This window comes from Theropithecus gelada, chromosome 12 (assembly GCF_003255815.1).
Source record: "Theropithecus gelada isolate Dixy chromosome 12, Tgel_1.0, whole genome shotgun sequence".
NCBI lineage: Eukaryota > Metazoa > Chordata > Mammalia > Primates > Cercopithecidae > Theropithecus > Theropithecus gelada.
In genome coordinates this window covers 81823450-81845335 of record NC_037680.1, presented here as the reverse complement: position 1 = coordinate 81845335, position 21886 = coordinate 81823450, and the positions used below count along the sequence as shown (strand labels likewise).

At 38.8% G+C, this 21886-nt stretch overlaps 1 protein-coding gene across 4 annotated transcripts in view; it reads right to left on the bottom strand.

Moving 5' to 3' along the window:
• The window catches only part of PARD3B (par-3 family cell polarity regulator beta), a 1097854-nt gene that overhangs the window by 523593 nt on the left and 552375 nt on the right, over positions 1 to 21886 (bottom strand). For all 4 annotated transcript variants that reach the window (XM_025404986.1, XM_025404990.1, XM_025404989.1 and 1 more), the window contains exon 5: positions 16287 to 16372. In XM_025404986.1, the coding sequence (XP_025260771.1) occupies positions 16287 to 16372 (86 nt within the window). The remainder of the gene's footprint in view (positions 1 to 16286; positions 16373 to 21886) is intronic.

Genomic DNA, 21886 nt, shown 5'->3' with positions numbered 1-21886 from the left:
ACCCACCATTGCTGAGGCTTAAGTAGGTAAACAAAGCCACGGGGAAGCTTGAATTGGGAGGAGCCCAACACAGCTCAAGGAGGCCGGCCTGCCTCTGTAGACTCCACCTCTGGGGACAGGGCATAGCTAAACAAAAAGCAGCAGAAACCTCAGCAGAGGTAAATGTCCCTGACAGCTTTGCAGAGAGCTATGGATCTCCCAGCACGGAGACTGAGATCTGAGAATGGACAGACTGCCTGCTCAAGTGGGTCCCTGACCCCTGAGTAGCCTAACTGGGAGACATCCCCCACTAGGTGCAGACTGCCACTTCACACCTCACACGGTGGGGTACACCCCAGAGACGAAGCTTCCAGAGCAAGAATCAGACAGCAACACTCACTGTTCAGCAATATTCTATCTTCTGCAGCCTCCGCTGCTGATACCCAGGCAAACAGGGTCTGGAGTGGACCTCAAGCAAACTCCAACAGACCTGCAGCTGAGGGTCCTGACTGTTAGAAGGAAAACTAACAAACAGAAAGGACACCTACACCAAAACCCCATCAGTATGTCACTATCATCACAGACCAAAGGGAGATAAAACCACAAAGATGGGGAAAAAGCAGTGCAGAAAAGCAGGAAATTCAAAAAAATCAGAGTGCATCTCCCCCTCCAAAGGAACGCAGCTCATTGCCAGCAACGCAACAAAGCTGGATGGAGAATGACTTTCACGAGTTGAGAGAAGAAGGCTTCAGTCGATCAAACTTCTCAGAGCTAAAGAAGGAACTATATAACCAGCACAAAGAAATTAAAAATGTTGAAAACAGATTTGACGAACGGCTAACTAGAATAACCAATGTAGAGAAGTCCTTAAAAGAACTGATAGAGATGAAAACCATAACACAAGAACTATGTGACAAATGCACAAGTTTCAGTAACCGACTTGATCAACTGGAAGAAAGAGTATCAGCGTATGAAGATCAAATGAATGAAATGAAGTGAGAAGAGAAGTGTAGAGAAAAAAGAGTAAAAAGAAATGAACAAAGCCTCCAAGAAATATGGGATTATGTGAAAAGACCAAATCTATGTCTGATTGGTGTGCCTGAAAGTGACAGGGAAAATGGAACCAAGTTGCAAAACACTCTGCAGGATATCATCCAAGAAAACTTCCCCAAATTAGTAAGGCAGGTCAGCATTCAAATTCAGGAAACACAGAGAATGCCACAAAGAGATGAGCAACTCCAAGACACATAATTGCCAGATTCACCAAAGTTGAAATGAAGGAAAAAATGTTAAGGGCAGCCAGAGAGAAAGGTCGGGTTACCCACAAAGGGAAGCCCATCAGACTAAGAGCAGATCTCTCGGCAGAAACTCTACAAGCCAGAAGAGAGTGGGGGCCAATATTCAACATTCTTAAAGAAAAGAATTTTCAACCCAGAATTTCATATCCAGCCAAACTAAGTTTCATAAGTGAAGGAGAAATAAAATCCTTTACACACAAGCAAATGCTTAGAGATTTTGTCACCACCATGCCTGCCCTACAAGAGATCCTGAAGGAAGCACTAAACATGGAAAGGAACAACAGGTACAAGCCATTGCAAAAACATGTCAAAATGTAAAGTCCATTGATGCTACAAAGAAACTGCATCAACTAGCAAACAAAATAACCAGCTAATATCATAATGACAGGATCAAGTTCACACATAACAACATTAACCTTAAATGTAAATGGACTAAATGGTCCAACTAAAAGACACAGCTGGCAAATTGGATAAAGAGTCAAGATCCATCAGTTTGCTGTATTCAGGAGACCCATCTCACATGCAGAGACACACATAGGCTCAAAATAAAGGGATGGAGGAAGATCTACCAAGCAAATGGAAAACAAAAAAGAGCAGGGGTTGCAATTCTAGTCTCTGATAAAACAGACTTAACCAACAAAGATCAAAAGAGACAAAGAAGGCCATTACATAATGGTAAAGGCATCAATTCATCAGGAAGAGCTAGCTATCCTAAATCTATATGCACCCAATACAGGAGCACCCAGATTCATAAAGCAAGTCCTTAGAGACCTACAAAGAGACTCAGACTCCCATACAATAATAATGGAAGACTTTAACACCCCACTGTCAACATTAGACAGATCAACAACACAGAAAGGTAACAAGGATGTCCAGGAATTGAATTCAACTCAGCACCAAGCGGACCTAATAGACATCTACAGAACTCTCCACCCCAAATCAACAGAATATACATTCTTCTCAGCACCACATCACGCTTATTCCAAAATTGACCACATAGTTACAGGTAAAGCACTCCTCAGCAAATGTAAAAGAACAGAAATTATAATAAAATGTCTCTCAGATCACAATGCAATCAAACTAGAACTCAGGACTAACAAACTCAATCAAAACCACTCACCTACATGGAAACTGAACAACCTGCTCCTGAATGACTACTGAGTACATCACGAAATGAAGGCAGAAATAAAGATGTTCTTTGAAACCAATGAGAACAAAGATGCAACATACCAGAATCTCTGGGACACATTTAAAGCAGTTTTTAGAAGGAAATTTATAGCACTAAATGCCCACAAGAGAAAGCAGGAAAGATCTAAAATTGACACCTTAACATTACAATTAAAAGAACTAGAGAAGCAAGAGCAAACACATTCGAAAGCTAGCAGAAGGCAAGAAATAACTAAGATCAGAGCAGAACTGAAGGAGATAGAGACACAAAAAACCCTCCAAAAAATCAATGAATCCAGGAGCTGGTTTTTTGAAAAGATCAACAAAATTGATAGACCGCTAGGAAGACTAATAAAGAAGAAAAGAGAAAAGAATCAAATAGACACAATAAAAAATGATAAAGGGGATATCACCACCGACCCCACAGAAATACAAACTACCATCAGAGAATACTATAAACACCTCTACACAAATAAACTAGAAAACCTAGAAGAAATGTATAATTTCCTGGACACTAATACTCTTCCAAGACTAAACCAGGAAGAAGTTTAATCCCTGAATAGACCAATAGCAGGCTCTGAAATTGAGGCAATAATTAATAGCCTACTAACCAAAAAAGTGCAGGACCAGATGGATTCACAGCCAAATTCTACCAGAGGTACAAGGAGGAGCTGGTACCATTCCTTCTGAAACTATTCCAATCAACAGAAAAAGAGGGAATCCTCCCTAATTCATTTTATGAGGCCAACATCATCCTGATACCAAAGCCTGACAGAGACACACAAAAAAGAGAATTTTAGACCAATATCCCTGATGAACATCAATGCAAAAATCCTCAATAAAATACTGGCAAACCGAATCCAGCAGCACATCAAAAAGCTTATCCACTATGATGGAGTGGGTTTCCTCCCTGGGATGCAAGGCTGGTTCAACATATGCAAGTCAATAAACGTAATCCAGCATATAAACGGAACCAAAGACAAAAACCACATGATTATCTCAATTGATGCAGAAAAGGCCTTTGACAAAATTCAACAGCCCTTCATGCTAAAAACTCGCAATAAATTCGGTATTGATGGAACATATCTCAATATAATAAGAGCTATTTATGACAAACCCACAGCCAATATCATACTGAATAGGCAAAAACTGGAAGCATTCCCTTTGAAAACTGGCTCAAGACAGGGATGCCCTCTCTCACCATTCCTATTCAACATAGTGTTGGAAGTTCTGGCTAGGGCAATCAGGCAAGAGAAAGAAATCAAGGGTATTTGGTTAGGAAAAGAAGAAGTCAAATTTTCCCTGTTTGCAGATGACATGATTGTATATTTAGGAAACCCCATCATCTCAGCCCAAAATCTCCTTAAGCTGATAAGCAACTACAGCAAAGTCTCAGGATACGAAATCAATGTGCAAAAGTCACAAGCATTCTTATACACCAGTAACAGACAAAGAGAGAGCCAAATCGTGGATGAACTCCCATTCACAATAGCGTCAAAGAGAATAAAATACCTAGGAATCCAACTTACAAGGGTTGTGAAGGACCTCTTTAAGGAGAATTACAAACCACTGCTCAACAAAGTAAAAGAGGACACAAACAAATGGAAGAACATACCATGCTCATGAATAGGAAGAATCAATATTGTGAAAATGGCCATACTGCCCAAGGTTATTTATAGATTCAATGCCATCTCCATCAAGCTACCAATGACTTTCTTCACAGAATTCGAAAAAACTGCTTTAAAGTTCATATGGAACCAAAAAAGAACCTGCATTGCCAAGACAATCCTAAGCCAAAAGAACAAAGTTTGAGGCATCATGTTACCTGACTTCAAACTATACTACAAGGCTACAGTAACCAAAACAGCATGGTACTGGTACCAAAACAGAGATATAGACCAATGGAACAGAACAGAGCCCTCAGAAATAATACCACACATCTACAGCCATCTGATCTTTGACAAACCTGACAAAAACAAGACATGGGGAAAGGATTCCCTATTTAATAAATGGCACTGGGAAAATTGGCTAGCCATAAGTAGAAAGCTGAAACTGGATCCTTTCCTTACTCATACGAAAATTAATTCAAGATGGATTAGAGACTTAAATGTTAGACCTAAAATCATAAAAACCCCAGAAGAAAACCTAGGGAATACCATTCAGGACATAGGCATGGGCAAGGACTTCATGTCCAAAACACCAAAAGCAATGGCAACAATAGCCAAAATTGACAAATGGGATCTAATTAAACTAAAGAGCTTCTGCACAGCAAAAGAAACTACCATCAGAGTGAACAGGCAGCCTACAGAATGGGAAAAAATGTTTGCAATCTACTCATCTGACAAAGGGATAATATCCAGAACCTATAAAGAACTCAAGCAATTTTACAAGAAAAAAACAACCCCACCAAAAAGTGGGCAAAGGATATGAACAGACACTTCTCAAAAGAAGACATTCATACAGCCAACAGACACATGAAAAAATGCTCATCATCACTCACAATCAGAGAAATGCAAATTAAAACCACAATGAGATACCATCTCACACCAGTTAGAATGGCAATCATTAAAAAGTCAGGAAACAACAGGTGCTGGAGAGGATGTGGAGAAATAGGAACACTTTTACACTGTTGGTGGGACTGTAAACTAGTTCAACCACTGTCGAAAACAGTGTGGCGATTCCTCAAGAATCTAGAACTAGAAATACCATTTGACCCAGCCATCCCATTACTGGGGATATACCCAAAGGATTATAAGTCACGGTGCTATAAAGACACATGCACACGTATGTTTATTGCGGCACTATTCACAGTAGCAAAGACTTGGAATCAACCAAAATGTCCATCAGTGACACACTGGATTAAGAAAATGTGGCACATATACATCATGGAATACTATGCAGCCATAAAAAAGGATGAGTTCGTGTCCTTTGTAGGGACATGGATGCAGCTGGAAACCATTATTCTCAGCAGACTATCGCAGGAACAGAAAACCAAATACCGCATGTTCTCACTCATAGGTGGGAACTGAACAATGAGATCACTTGAACACAGGAAGGGGAACATTACACACCAGGTCCAGTTGTGGGGAGGGGGTGGGGGCAGGGATAGCATTAGGAGATATACCTAATGTAAATGAGGAGTTAATGGGTGCAGCAAACCAACAGGGCACATGTATACATATGTAACAAACCTGCACATTGTGCACATATACCCTAGAACTTAAAGTATAATAAAAAATAAAATAAAATAAAATAAAATAAAATGGAAAATACAGAAAGTGAGGTGGAAAGGGTATTCTGGCAGTGGAAAGAAAAAGTGGTTGACAACCACTTATAAAAAAAAAAAAGAAAATAAACTGTGTGGGATAAAAGAAAAATATTTTGGTTACACATAGACGAAAAGTGGGAGAATTTTACTAAGATCAAAATAGCTATCTTTATACAACTTTCTAAGACATACTAAAATAAGCAGATAGTTATAAAGCATTAGTTTAACTAGTATTAAACTAGCAAAATGCTCTAAGATCTAACTGATACAACTGGAACCAGCTGCTACCAATCTGAGATTTAGACAAAACTATGAGTGAAGCTGCAGAATCAGTGGTCTAAAAATGAGACTGTCATTATGAATGGCAAGTCTGCTAGAGCTAGAAGCGAAAGGCTTTATTTGGTTTCCATCCAGAAGAAAGACTTCAAGCCTGAGGGAAAAATATACAACAGAAGTTACAGATGTTTGTAAGTCTCATTTCTTCACACAAGGTAAATGGACGGCATTTTTAACACTAAGATTATTAAACTCCATGGCAGGTCACTTTTTGAGGTATGGAAGAGATAAGATTGAGGATGGGGAGGGGGAGGTACTTTATTTCAGAAGAAAATCATGATTCACATGCGTAATTACAGAGAAAGTGTATCCCAGTGATAACTTTTGAGTCAGGAGTCTGAGTAAATTATTTTAATTAAGACCTGGTGCCTCAGTTTCCTCATTTGCACAGAGAACATTAAGATTAGGTAATTCCCGCCCAGGCGCGGTGACTCACGTCTGTAATCCCAGCACTTTGGGAGGCTGAGGTGGGCAGATCACTTGAGGTCAGAAGTTCGAGAGCGGCCTGACCACCATGGAGAAACCCTATCTCTACTAAAAATACAAAAATTAGCCGGGTGTGGTGGCACACACTTGTAATCCCAGCTACTTGGGAGGCTGAGGCACGAGAATCACCTGAACCCAGGGGGCAGAGGTTGCAGTGAGCTGAGATCACACCACTTCGCCCCAGCCTGGGTGAAAAAGCAAAACTTCACCTCAAAAAAAAAAAAAAAAAGATTAGTTATTTCCCTATTAGAGTTGTTGGCTTTAATAGGAAAAATAAAGATCATAACACACATATGTTACACATACCACATCTGGCATTTACAAAGCATTCAATAACTACCTGCTATTAGTATGATTGTTAGAACTTTCTAAGGAAACAAGCTTACAGGCTAAAAGAGAATAATCCATTTTTTTTCTATTGATTTCCTCAGTAAGACTTTCTTTAAAAAGCCTTAAATACTGCAGGATTGAGGAACATGTTTTATTTGCAATCAGACTGCTGACATGCAGAGAGAAGACAAAGGACTGCAGCACCTGGGTGGGTGTTAGCTGATTTTCTGGAAGGGTGGATTCTCAGATCTGTGACATGCAATGGTATGAGAGGCGGACTACAGAGGGAAACCTCCAGGAAGAGTCTGAGGATAACCTTGAACTCTACTTGATCGCAAAATGTCTTGAGGATGCAAATGTACGAGTAAAAATCTATCAAAGACTTTGTTGTTGGTGATGAGATCCACCTACTTCACTTGAATTCAATAAATATTAATTGAGTTGTTTCACTGGGGAAGTTCTACGAGGAAAAAACAAAGACCAGTGCTTGAGGAGTTTATAATCTAAGGGGAGGGTTGAGACAGGTAATAAAAAAGAATAGAAAGCAATGGGTCACAGTAGTAAATTCTCAGTGAATGCATGCTATCACTTGGGAGGCAGTGTACTAACCTTCTTCTGGACATTATATCATGTACTGATATTAAATCTACAAAGTAAACATTTATATCACATCCATTTTAGAAGTAAACTTATGCTTAGAGAGTTTAATAATTTGTCCAACATCATACCATTTCTATAGAGTCAAGACTCAAATAGGGATTTACTGCACCCCAGAGCAGAGTTCTTAACTGTTTAACCAAGGTGCAGTTTCAAAGTGGAGGCACCTTGTTATGTGTTTCAGAGAAGGAGGGTACAGGATTAGGAAGGGAAGCTGGGATTAGGAATCTATTCCTGAAGAAGGACAAATGGTCTTCCATCAGAAAAGGTAGTTGAGGGGATGGAGCAGGCATGCACAGGAGAGAAAGTCAACTGCACGGAGATATTGAATGAGGATAGGTTGTGAGCGTAACAATTGGTTGTAATATTAGAGAGAGGGAGGGAGGGAGGAAGATGGGAGAGACAGAGAATAAGGAGGAGGAAGAAGAAGGGAGAAAAAGAGAGGGAAAGAAAGAAAGGTGCTGTGCATAGGAGACAGATTAAACCATTAGCTTGAGATCAAATCTCGGAGTGGTGTGTTAAATTTCTGGCTAGCAAATTTATACTTAATTTGTAGAAAATGAAGTCACTACAGGTTCTAGAATTAGGGAAGAGTGTGATAAGTGCTATGGTTTAGAAATATTTGTGCAGTGGGGGGGGGGTGGAGCAAGATGGCCGAATAGGAACAGCTCCAGTCTCCAATTCCCAGCACGAGCGATACAGAAGACCGGTGATTTCTGCATTTTCAACTGAAGTACTGGGTTCATCTCACTAGGGAGTGCCGGACAATCGGGGCTGGTCAGCTGCTGCAGCCCGACCAGCGAAAGCTGAAGCAGGGCGAGGCATCGCCTCACCTGGGAAGCGCAAGGGGAAAGGGAATCCCTTTTCCTAGCCAGGGGAACTGAGACACACAACACCTGGAAAATCGGGTAACTCCCACCCCAATACTGCACTTTAAGCAAACAGGCACACCTGGAGATAATATCCCACACCTGGCCAGGAGGGTCCCACACCCATGGAGCCTCCCTCATTGCTAGCACAGCAGTCTTCGATATCGCGGCAAGGCAGCAGGGAGGCTGGGGGAGGGGCACCTGCCATTGCTGAGGCTTAAGTAGGTAAACAAAGCCTCTGGGAAGCTCGAACTGGGTGGAGCTCACAGCAGCTCAAGGAAACCTGCCTGTCTCTGTAGACTCCACCTCTGGGGAAAGGGCACAGATAACAACAAAAGCAGCAGAAACCTCTGCAGACGCAAACGACTCTGTCTGACAGCCAGCTTTGAAGAGAGCAGTGGATCTCCCAACACGAAGGTTGAGATCTGAGAAGGGACAGACTCCCTGCTCAAGTGGGTCCCTGACCCCTGAGTAGCCTAACTGGGAGACATCCCCCACTAGGGGCAGTCTGACACCCCACACCTCACAGGGTGGAGTACACCCCTGAGAGGAAGCTTCCAAAGCAAGAATCAGACAGGTATACTCGCTGTTCAGCAATATTCTATCTTCTGCAGCCTCTGCTGCTGACACCCAGGCAAACAGGGTCTGGAGTGGACCTCAAGCAATCTCCAACAGACCTACAGCTGAGGGTCCTGACTGTTAGAAGGAAAACTATCAAACAGGAAGGACACCTACACCAAAACCCCATCAGTACGTCACCATCATCAAAGACCAGAGGCAGATAAAACCACAAAGATGGGGAAAAAGCAGGGCAGAAAAGCTGGAAATTCAAAAAATAAGAGCGCATCTCCCCCGGCAAAGGAGCGCAGCTCATCGCCAGCAACGGATCAAAGCTGGACGGAGAATGACTTTGACGAGATGAGAGAAGAAGGCTTCAGTCCATCAAATTTCTCAGAGCTAAAGGAGGAATTACGTACCCAGCGCAAAGAAACTAAAAATCTTGAAAAAAAAGTGGAAGAATTGACGGCTAGACTAATTAATGCAGAGAAGGTCATAAACGAAATGAAAGAGATGAAAACCATGACACGAGAAATACGTGACAAATGCACAAGCTTCAGTAACCGACTCGATCAACTGGAAGAAAGAGTATCAGCAATTGAGGATCAAATGAATGAAATGAAGCGAGAAGAGAAACCAAAAGAAAAAAGAAGAAAAAGAAATGAACAAAGCCTGCAAGAAGTATGGGATTATGTAAAAAGACCAAATCTACGTCTGATTGGGGTGCCTGAAAGTGAGGGGGAAAATGGAACCAAGTTGGAAAACACTCTTCAGGATATCATCCAGGAGAACTTCCCCAACCTAGTAGGGCAGGCCAACATTCAAATCCAGGAAATACAGAGAACACCACAAAGATACTCCTCGAGAAGAGCAACTCCAAGACACATAATTGCCAGATTCACCAAAGTTGAAATGAAGGAAAAAATCTTAAGGGCAGCCAGAGAGAAAGGTCAGGTTACCCACAAAGGGAAGCCCATCAGACTAACAGCAGATCTCTCGGCAGAAACTCTACAAGCCAGAAGAGAGTGGGGGCCAATATTCAACATTCTTAAAGAAAAGAATTTTCAACCCAGAATTTCATATCCAGCCAAACTAAGTTTCATAAGTGAAGGAGAAATAAAATCCTTTACAGATAAGCAAATGCTTAGAGATTTTGTCACCACTAGGCCTGCCTTACAAGAGACCCTGAAGGAAGCACTAAACATGGACAGGAACAACCGGTACCAGCCATTGCAAAAACATGCCAAAATGTAAAGACCATCGAGGCTAGGAAGAAACTGCATCAACTAACGAGCAAAATAACCAGTTAATATCATAATGGCAGGATCAAGTTCACACATAACAATATTAACCTTAAATGTAAATGGACTAAATGCTCCAATTAAAAGACATAGACTGGCAAACTGGATAAAGAGTCAAGACCCATCAGTCTGCTGTATTCAGGAGACCCATCTCACATGCAGAGACATACACAGGCTCAAAATAAAGGGATGGAGGAAGATTTACCAAGCAAATGGAGAACAAAAGAAAGCAGGGGTTGCAATACTAGTCTCTGATAAAACAGACTTTAAACCGTCAAAGATCAAAAGAGACAAAGAAGGCCATTACATAATGGTAAAGGCATCAATTCATCAGGAAGAACTAACTATCCTAAATATATATGCACCCAATACAGGAGCACCCAGATTCATAAAGCAAGTCCTTAGAGACTTGCAAAGAGACTTAGACTCCCATACAATAATAATGGGAGACTTCAACACTCCACTGTCAACATTAGACAGATCAACGAGACAGAAAGTTAACAAGGATATCCAGGAATTGAACTCATCTCTGCAGCAAGCAGATCTAATAGACATCTATAGAATTCTCCACCCCAAATCAACAGAATATACATTCTTCTCAGCACCACATCGCACTTATTCCAAAATTGACCACATAATTGGAAGTAAAGCACTCCTCAGCAAATGTACAAGAACAGAAATTATAACAAACTGTCTCTCAGACCACAGTGCAATCAAACTAGAACTCAGGACTAAGAAACTCAATCAAAACCGCTCAACTACATGGAAACTGAACAACCTGCTCCTGAATGACTACTGGGTACATCACGAAATGAAGGCAGAAATAAAGATGTTCTTTGAAACCAATGAGAACAAAGATACAACATACCAGAATCTCTGGGACACATTTAAAGCTGTGTGTAGAGGGAAATTTATAGCACTAAATGCCCACAAGAGAGAGCAGGAAAGATCTAAAATTGACACTCTAACATCACAATTAAAAGAACTAGAGAAGCAAGAGCAAACACATTCGAAAGCTAGCAGAAGGCAAGAAATAACTAAGATCAGAGCAGAACTGAAGCAGATAGAGACACAAAAAACCCTCCAAAAAATCAATGAATCCAGGAGTTGGTTTTTTGAAAAGATCAACAAAATTGACAGACCGCTAGCAAGACTAATAAAGAAGAAAAGAGAGAAGAATCAAATAGATGCAATAAAAAATGATAAAGGGGATATCACCACCGACCCCACAGAAATACAAACTACCATCAGAGAATACTATAAACACCTCTACGCAAATAAACTAGAAAATCTAGAAGAAATGGATAATTTCCTGGACACTTACACTCTTCCAAGACTAAACCAGGAAGAAGTTGAATCCCTGAATAGACCAATAGCAGGCTCTGAAATTGAGGCAATAATTAATAGCCTACCAACCAAAAAAAGTCCAGGACCAGATGGATTCACAGCTGAATTCTACCAGAGGTACAAGGAGGAGCTGGTACCATTCCTTCTGAAACTATTCCAATCAATAGAAAAAGAGGGAATCCTCCCTAACTCATTTTATGAGGCCAACATCATCCTGATACCAAAGCCTGGCAGAGATACAACAAAAAAAGAGAATTTTAGACCAATATCCCTGATGAACATCAATGCAAAAATCCTCAATAAAATACTTGCAAATCGGATTCAGCAGCACATAAAAAAGCTTATCCACTATGATCAAGTGGGCTTCATTCCTGGGATGCAAGGCTGGTTCAACATTCGCAAATCAATAAACATAATCCAGCATATAAACAGAACCAAAGACAAGAACCACATGATTATCTCAATAGATGCAGAAAAGGCTTTTGACAAAATTCAACAGCCCTTCATGCTAAAAACGCTCAATAAATTCGGTATTGATGGAACGTACCTCAAAATAATAAGAGCTATTTATGACAAACCCACAGCCAATATCATACTGAATGGGCAAAAACTGGAAAAATTCCCTTTGAAAACTGGCACAAGACAGGGATGCCCTCTCTCACCACTCCTATTCAACATAGTGTTGGAAGTTCTGGCTAGGGCAATCAGGCAAGAGAAAGAAATCAAGGGTATTCAGTTAGGAAAAGAAGAAGTCAAATTGTCCCTGTTTGCAGATGACATGATTGTATATTTAGAAAACCCCATCGTCTCGGCCCAAAATCTCCTTAAGCTGATAAGCAACTTCAGCAAAGTCTCAGGATACAAAATTAATGTGCAAAAATCACAAGCATTCTTATACACCAGTAACAGACAAACAGAGAGCCAAATCATGAATGAACTTCCATTCACAATTGCTCCAAAGAGAATAAAATACCTAGGAATCCAACTTACTAGGGATGTAAAGGACCTCTTCAAGGAGAACTACAAACCACTGCTCAGTGAAATAAAAGAGGACACAAACAAATGGAAGAACATACCATGCTCATGGATAGGAAGAATCAATATCGTGAAAATGGCCATACTGCCCAAGGTTATTTATAGATTCAATGCCATCCCCATCAAGCTACCAATGAGTTTCTTCACAGAATTGGAAAAAACTGCTTTAAAGTTCATATGGAACCAAAAAAGAGCCCGCATCTCCAAGACAATCCTAAGTCAAAAGAACAAAGCTGGAGGCATCACGCTACCTGACTTCAAACTATACTACAAGGCTACAGTAACCAAAACAGCATGGTACTGGTACCAAAACAGAGATATAGATCAATGGAACAGAACAGAGTCCTCAGAAATAATACCACACATCTACAGCCATCTGATCTTTGACAAACCTGAGAGAAACAAGAAATGGGGAAAGGATTCCCTATTTAATAAATGGTGCTGGGAAAACTGGCTAGCCATAAGTAGAAAGCTGAAACTGGATCCTTTCCTTACTCCTTATACGAAAATTAATTCAAGATGGATTAGAGACTTAAATGTTAGACCTAATACCATAAAAACCCTAGAGGAAAACCTAGGTAGTACCATTCAGGACATAGGCATGGGCAAAGACTTCATGTCTAAAACACCAAAAGCAATGGCAGCAAAAGCCAAAATTGACAAATGGGATCTCATTAAACTAAAAAGCTTCTGCACAGCAAAAGAAACTACCATCAGAGTGAACAGGCAACCTACAGAATGGGAGAAAATTTTTGCAATCTACTCATCTGACAAAGGGATAATATCCAGAACCTACAAAGAACTCAAACAAATTTACAAGAAAAAAACAAAAACCCCATCAAAAAGTGGGCAAAGGATACGAACAGACATTTCTCAAAAGAAGACATTCATACAGCCAACAGACACATGAAAAAATGTTCAGCATCACTGGCCATCAGAGAAATGCAAATCAAAACCACAATGAGATACCATCTCACACCAGTTATCATGGCAATCATTAAAAGGTCAGGAAACAGCAGGTGCTGGAGAGGATGTGGAGAAATAGGAACACTTTTACACTGTTGGTGGGATTGTAAACTAGTTCAACCATTATGGAAAACACTATGGCGATTCCTCAAGGATCTAGAACTAGATGTACCATATGACCCAGCCATCCCATTACTGGGGATATACCCAAAGGATTATATATCATGCTGCTATAAAGACACATGCACACGTATGTTCACTGCGGCACTATTCACAATAGCAAAGACTTGGAATCAACCCAAATGTCCATCAGTGACAGACTGGATTAAAAAAATGTGGCACATATACACCATGGAATACTATGCAGCCATAAAAAAGGATGAGTTTGTGTCCTTTGTAGGGACATGGATGCAGCTGGAAACCATCATTCTCAGCAAACTATCACAAGAACAGAAAACCAAACACCGCATGTTCTCACTCATAGGTGGGAACTGAACAATGAGATCACTTGGACTCGGGAAGGGGGACATCACACACCGGGGCCTATTATGGGGAGGGGGGAGGGGGGAGGGGGGAGGGATTGCATAGGATTTATACCTGATGTAAATGACGAGTTGATGGTTGCAGCACAGCAACATGGCACAAGTATACATATGTAACAAACGTGCACGTTATGCACGTGTACCCTAGAACTTAAAGTATAATAATAAAAAGAAAAAAAAAAAGAAATATTTGTGCAGTGATATGTGAGCCCAATTGGAAAAGGGAACCACAAGGGAGAGATTGGTACTTGAGGCAGGAATTACTAAATTATTGGAATAATCTAACTGCAAGTAATAGAAAAATAGAGGCTTGAGCAATAACTACAGGAATAAAGCATTGCAACATGGGGAAATGTCTCATATATTTTGAGATGGCCTCTGCAAACAGTTTGACCAATGAATAGACATCCTGGACACAGGAGAGGATAGGCTAAAATGCGCTGACAGTGTTAAGCATGAAACAAAAGGCAAGTCTGGAAGAAGGCTTATTTGGGGAAGTAGGAGTGGAGAGATAAGGCAGAGTCAGAAACGAGATAGGAATTAGGGATGAGGTGAAGGTCTTTTGTACATATTGCTTGCCATTTAAAGAGAAGTCAAAGTATAATTTTCTTAAAAAACCACCAAACCTCTTGCTTCATTGTCTTTTTAAGATCAAAATAAGTTGAATGGTGCTTCGTAAGAGATGCATATTGTAAAACTATTTGTAGAATGTCTTTTAAATGTTATTTTTCTTTAAAGATGTTTGTGTTAATAATGAGTGAGCAGTTAACAGTTTTGCTTATGACTTATGGAGCAATGTATTGTATCTATTCAGTCATTCACTCAACAAATATGTCCCTATTATATTCCAAGACCTGAATTAGGTGTCAGGAATCCTTTGGAGGATTCAGTCTTGCTTGGGAGAATGAGAAATAGTTACAATAAACTACAAGCTGTGCAAAAATGACAATGATAATGGCAATAGAAATTAATGTTTCTCCAGCCTTTCATTTTGCATTGTGCTAAGTCAGTTGTCTGTACTGTATCTCATTTAATCTTCACAATAATCTATGTGATGATGATATCAATTTGCCTATGAAGATACATATTAAAGAAGTAGTGTAATGAGTCCAAGATTACACAGGTAGTAATCTTGGAGCTAGTGCTCAAACCCAGGACTTATCTAAATCCAAAAGGTTTGGAACTAAGGGATGGTTTGATAAATTCTGTGGTTTAAAAAATTTTATCCAACAGTAATATGTGGGAATGATTAGAATAAGGAGAAACTGATATTTGACAGAGAAGTTAGGTTATTATAATGGTGTAGCTGAGGGATAACAAAGGCTTGAGCAATGATTATAGAAATTAAACAGTTTCAAGACATTTTGAGATAGACTATAAATAATTTACTTAGCTTCTATGTGGATGTGTGCCCAAAGTCCTATGCATGGGCCAAGCCCTGTGGGATATGAGATTCTCCCTGCCCCAGGAGCATATGGACCATGTAATTCAGCCAGAATTGGCTTCCTAATTTCACTTTAACTGTTTTTTTCATCTCATACCAGCTAGAATCAATGTGCTGTCTTAAAGCTGTAACCTCCAAGCTTTCCCCCATGCATTCAATGACGTGAAGATTGTTATCATCCTTTCCCACTCCAGGGTCTTAAAGTGCTGGGAATTGCACTCACTCTACTTTCTGAATTTGATATAAAACTGATTTTAGCTGCACTTTTATACGAGAAGTTTCCTAGCCTTAGTCAGGTAGCATGAAATAAAACACCAAGGCATCAGGGAATGTACATGCAATAGGAATGTTTGAAACAGTGGCTTTGTAGACAAGAGTGGTGGGTGTCAATTAAGTCTGTAGTTGTCACTTAATTGCTCTGAATCGCAGTTCTTTAACCTACAAAAGGTGATAAAACTCATGTGAAAAGCCCGTTTTGATAACCAAATTACACACATATTCATAAACATTTTTAACTAAAGAATATATATATGTTCTCTCTCTATATATATCTCCTATATATATATATATATCTCCTATCTCTCTCTCTCTCCATGATTCTATTTATCCTGATCTTTCTTGTAAAGTAAGAACAATTATAAACTATTAAAAAAACACATCAAATTGAAATAAATCAGATATTCTTATTTGCATAAGAGAATACCTCAATGTGTCCTTAGTTTTTGGTGATGTTAGTTCTGTCTGTACACCATTCATAACTTCTCTCTCTTCCAAGTTCTGCGTGGAATCCTATAGTGAAACAAAGTCATAAACATGTGATGCTATGCATATTGAATTGAAAATTTGAATAAAATATCTCAATACGGGATAGTAAACAGCTTTACGCTGGATATATACAGTATGTTCTAATGTCTTTGAAAACTGGAAGCAGGTGTTAATCTTTTCGGTGCTTTCAATGTTCTTTTCTCTCCTGTTTAGTTTCTGAAATGCTCAAATGCGTCATGTATACAAGGCAGTATGTTAAGAGCTTTGGAATACTTCATTTAGCTTCTTGCTACTCAGCCATAGGCTTTTGGGATTGAGTGTTTTAAACCAGGAACGAAAAGAATACCGAAGGGGAGGCTCTGGTGACAGATGGTGATATATTAGCCTTAAGGTACGTACTTGCTTGCCCCCACAACATTAAATATAAAGAAAGCAAAATCCATGAAAAAACACTGCTTGGCAAAGTCACCTCTGTCAAAGTCAGGCAGAAACACTGCAGGAAGAAGAAATCCAGAATTCTTACTTTGTCATGAAATTTGATTCTGAGGATAATCTTCAGAGAGAGATTCAAATTGCCCATTTAATTTCTAAAATTGTAAACAGGCTCCCACTACAGAAAAGTTAGAGGGTCAGAGAGGCCCTGTATTCCAGGACAGTGGCAAAGTTGTACTGGATATTACCCAGAGAAGCAGAGGAGAGGATGGATTCTAGAAAGCATGCCTGATGCTGCTGCTTCCTTATGGAGGACATTAGGCCTCAGAGCTGTTCTCTAACAGGGAATCTTGTGGACACCCCTCTCTTCACAAGTGGAGTCACAAAAAAGTATTGTTAGACATGGACTCTGGTTTCACCAAAGCAACAAACTAGATACAGAAAGACTTATCAAAAATCCACACTTATAAACAGCATTTATGCATCCAAACGCATTATTGCAACAGAGTAAGGAAGACAACATACAAGCTTAAAATGCATTATTGCAACAGAGTAAGGAAGACAACATACAAGCTTAAGAGGCTGGACATGAGTATATTAGGTTATTATCTTTTTTTTTGAGACGGAGTCTCGCTCTTTTGCCCAGGCTGGAGTGGAGTGCAGTGGTGCGATCTCAGCTCACTGCAACCTCTGCCTCCCGGGTTCACACCATTCTCCTGCCTCAGCCTCCGGAGTGGCTGGGACTACAGGCGTCCACCACCACGCCCGGTTAATTTTGTTTTTGTATTTTTAGTAGAGATGGGGCTTCACCATGTCAGCCAGGATGGTCTCGATCTCCTAACCTCGTGATCTGGTTGTCTTGGCCTCCCAAGTGCTGGGATTACAGGCGTGAGCCACCGCGCCCAGCCAGGTTATTATCTCAAGGAAAGTAAGACATAACTGCAACAGAAGGACTTTGTTGTAGTGAACTGAGTTAAAAAAAAAAAAGTCTCTCACTTTTAGATTGAGTAGCAACATTTCATGCAGGGGTTGGTAGTTTTGTGAAAGACTTGGTCTATACTAGACTTTTTAAAAATTAATTTTCCCCTTTTCACTTAGATAAGAAAGAATTTCCATAAGGCTAAAAAACATTTCATGGTTTAAAGTACCAAATTTTAAAAGATGAATGTTTTTGAAAGCTTTCAAATATTCATATTATTATGAAGGGCTTGATATATGCTTACAGATAAATGGAGACAGGGTTGAGCAGGTTACAAAAATACTTAGGTAGATAATTTAACATAATAGTGGAACCTGTGATTATCGTGCATGTCAGGATATTTGATGACCTCATTTTTGCCAAAATCATTAACTTTCTTATCTGTTTCTCTTACACAGGAATGAATTTGTATCTGGTTCTCTATATATCAAGCACATAACACCAAGAGTTCATTGTATTAATTTTTAATGTTGCATAATAAATTATTCCACAACTTAATACATTAAAAAAATAAACATTTATTATCTCTCATAGTTTCTGTGAATCAGAGATTCAGAAGTAGCTTAGCTGGGCAGTTCTAGAGTTGGATCTCTGGTAAGTTTGCAGCCCCGTGTCTGTGGGGCTGCAGCTATGATCATTTAAAGGATTGCTTTAAGATGATTTTTATTTCTTACAACAGCTTTATTGATATGTAATTTACATAAGAGTCACCATTTTAAAGAGTACAATCAAGTGGTTTTCAATATATTCAGAGTTTTGTAATCACCACCATCTAACATTAGAACATGTTTATCACCCCAAAAAGAAACCCCAAACCCATTAGCAGCCATTCCTCATCCTCCCTTTCCCCAACAGGCCCTGTCAATCATTAATCTAATTTCTGTCTTAAAAGAGTTGCCTATTTTAGACATTTCATATAGACAGAATCATAAGATATGTGGCTTCCTTCACGTAGAATAATAATGTTTTCAAAAGCTCATCCATTGTAGCATATATCAGTATTTTACTCCATTTTATGGCCCAACAATATTCCACTTTATGGATATACCACATTTAGTTTATCCATTCATCAGCTGGTGAGCATTTGGGTTGTTTCCACTCTTGCCTATTATGAATAATGTTGCTATGAACATTTGGGTACAAGTTCTCGCGTGAACATATGCTTTCAGTTCTCTTAGGCGTACACTGTGGAGTGGAATTGTTGGTCATATGGTAACTCTATGTTTAACATTTTGAGGAACTGCTGCACTATTTCCCACAGGTCTGAATAATTTGCCATGATTCTTTCCAGTAATACATGAGGGTTTTAATATGTCCATAGACTTGTCACAACTTATTTTTATTTTTAATTTATTTTATCCATTCTCATGGGTATAAAGTGATATGTCATTGTAGTTTTGATTTGCATTTCTGTAATGATTAATGATGTGGAGCTTCTTTCCCTGTGATTATTGGCCATTTGTGTTTCTTCTTTGGAGAAATGTCTAACGGTATGTCTTTTTATTATTGACCTGTAAAGAGTTCTTTAAATATTCCATTTACAAATTTCTTATCCAATATATGATTTGCAAATATGTTTTTCTGTTGTTTGGGTTGTCTTCACTTTCTTCATGTGTCCTTTAAAGCACAAAAGTTTTTTATTTTAACCAAGTCCAATTTATTTATTTTTTCTTTTGTTGCTTGTGTTTTTTGGTATTGTATCTAAGAAACATTGCCTAATACAAGGTCACAAAGATTTACACCTTTGTTTTATTCTAAGAATCTTACACAGTGTTGGCTCTTACATTTAGGCCTATTATCATTTTGAGTTAATTTATGCACATTGTGTGAGGAAGGAGCTCAAATTCATTCTTTGTATGTAGATATCTAGTTGTGTTAGTATCATTCATTGAAAAGACTTTTTTATTCATTGAATTGTCTTGACACCCTTACAGAAAATGAATTTCCCAAAAACATAAGGGTATATTTCTGGATCCTTTGTACTTCATTCATTGATCTATACATGTCTATTCTTATGTCAGTACGACACGGTCAATTATTGTAGCTTTGTACTAAATTTTGAAATCAGGATGCGTGATTCTTCCAAATTCATTCTTATTTACAAGATTGCTTTGGCTATGGTGGGTCTCTTGCATTTCCATATTAATTTTAGAATCAGTTTGTTAATATCTGGAAAAAAAAACAGTCGGGTTTTTGCTAGGGATCGCATTGAATATAAAGATCAATTTGGAGGGTATCGCCATCTAAGCATCATAAAGTCTCTCAATCCATGAACAGTTAACAGTGACAATTAATTAAAATAAATATTCTTTTTAGTTTTATAATTCTTTGTGGGATGTATCCTCAGGGTATCAAAGAAAAAAACTGTGATATTTGCTATAAAGTTGTATATAATTATTGTTGCCTCTGCACCATACTCTAAATGGAACGTTCTTGTTGATCCCTAAACAAGGTAGAAAAATAACATATTTTCTGGCTCAAATCAACATTATGCAAGGTTAAAAAATGAATTTTTCATCTAGTTCCAGTTAGATAGCAAGTAAAGGTTCTTTTCATATCAACAACATACTTAATGCTCTGAGTATACGGAAATGTCAATTACAATTTGAAAGTAATATTGGGCCAATTACAATGTCATAATCTGCTCAAGGGTAATTCTGAACTGACTACACATTTGGAGAAATCATGTCAATAACTACAGACTTGAAAAAGAACACACATTCACAGACTTATATCTCCTATTATTATTAAGACAACATCAAAAACACTTCCCTTGCCACAGCTATCAAAAAGGGGTAGTAACTATAGTTTATCACCTCAACTAATGAGCAGTGTTTGTCACTTGCCAAGATCATTTCCACATACTGCACTAACAAAATTCTTTGATATTCTCTGAAGATGGGGCAGGCAGACAGATGTTTAGGGCATCCTGTAAGGACATAAAGCCAATTTCAAACTGACTTCAGCAACACTGTAGCTGTGCAGTGCTTCAATACTTATCGACAAAAGCAGTTTACCTCTTAACAGGGTACATAAAATCATTTTTTCCAAAAATTACAAAATAATTTACAAACAATAAATTAAGAATACTTAAGCTTTTCCTTCACTAAATTATATGGTAAAATGAAGTCATGAAATTGCACATGTCTCAAGATGAAAATATACTTTTCCTCATTGCTTATTTAAATGACTTTGAAAAAAATCTGTAAGATGACTTTTAAATTTGGAAGGAAAGGTACAAAAACAACCCTGATTATGAAGAACCAGAGGAATAAACAATTGATGCCAAACAGCTACCATTATTTCTTCAGCTTTAGGTTTGAGAAATAATAATTATGTGATTTCAAACCCTCAAACTTGCCTCTAGAAAACATAACAGTTTGGAAGTGCTATAATTAATTTTATTAATATAATTATTACAATTTCTATTTTTAATGTTAACACAGAAGCATATAATCAGCTGTATGATATAGAACGTATAGAGTTATTTCAAAATTTATTTTGTCTCCTCTTTTGCTCAAATGACATGGCTTTACTCTCTAAAATAAAGTTCAGCAGGAGATTGTGTCCTGTCAACTGGTCAGAGACCTTTAAGAAGTTTGCCCTTTACCACTTTCATCAGAGCAGACAGCAGGCAGATATATGTGGCTCTCACAGCAGACAAGTTTAATTACTACATTTTTTTTTAAAGCAAACGTTTTTAGCAACACTTTCAGGATCACAGGAGCATTTCTGACAGCCAAAATGAGTTGGATTTAAACATCACCGCACTATTTTTAGCTTAAAATCAACACTCCCATAATTATTCCCAAACCAATTAGCAACAGCTGGAAAGTAAAGGTGTTTACATTTGGTTAGCACTAGTGCTAACAACTGCAAGTGTTCACAGGCTGGATGAAAGGGGCCAGGCACCAAGAGGGGCAACAGTTTCTCCAGGGGTAATCATGGTATCAGCACCAGGCTATCATTTCATATTTCACAGTTAGTACCAGTCACTGATCTCATACAAGAACGTGCATTCATTATGAAGCACCACTAGGTTACACATGTCCAAAGAAACTTAACACTCTTGATACTTTTTCTGGAAGAAAATGCTCAATGCATTCCTAAGTTCTCACTGAATTTCC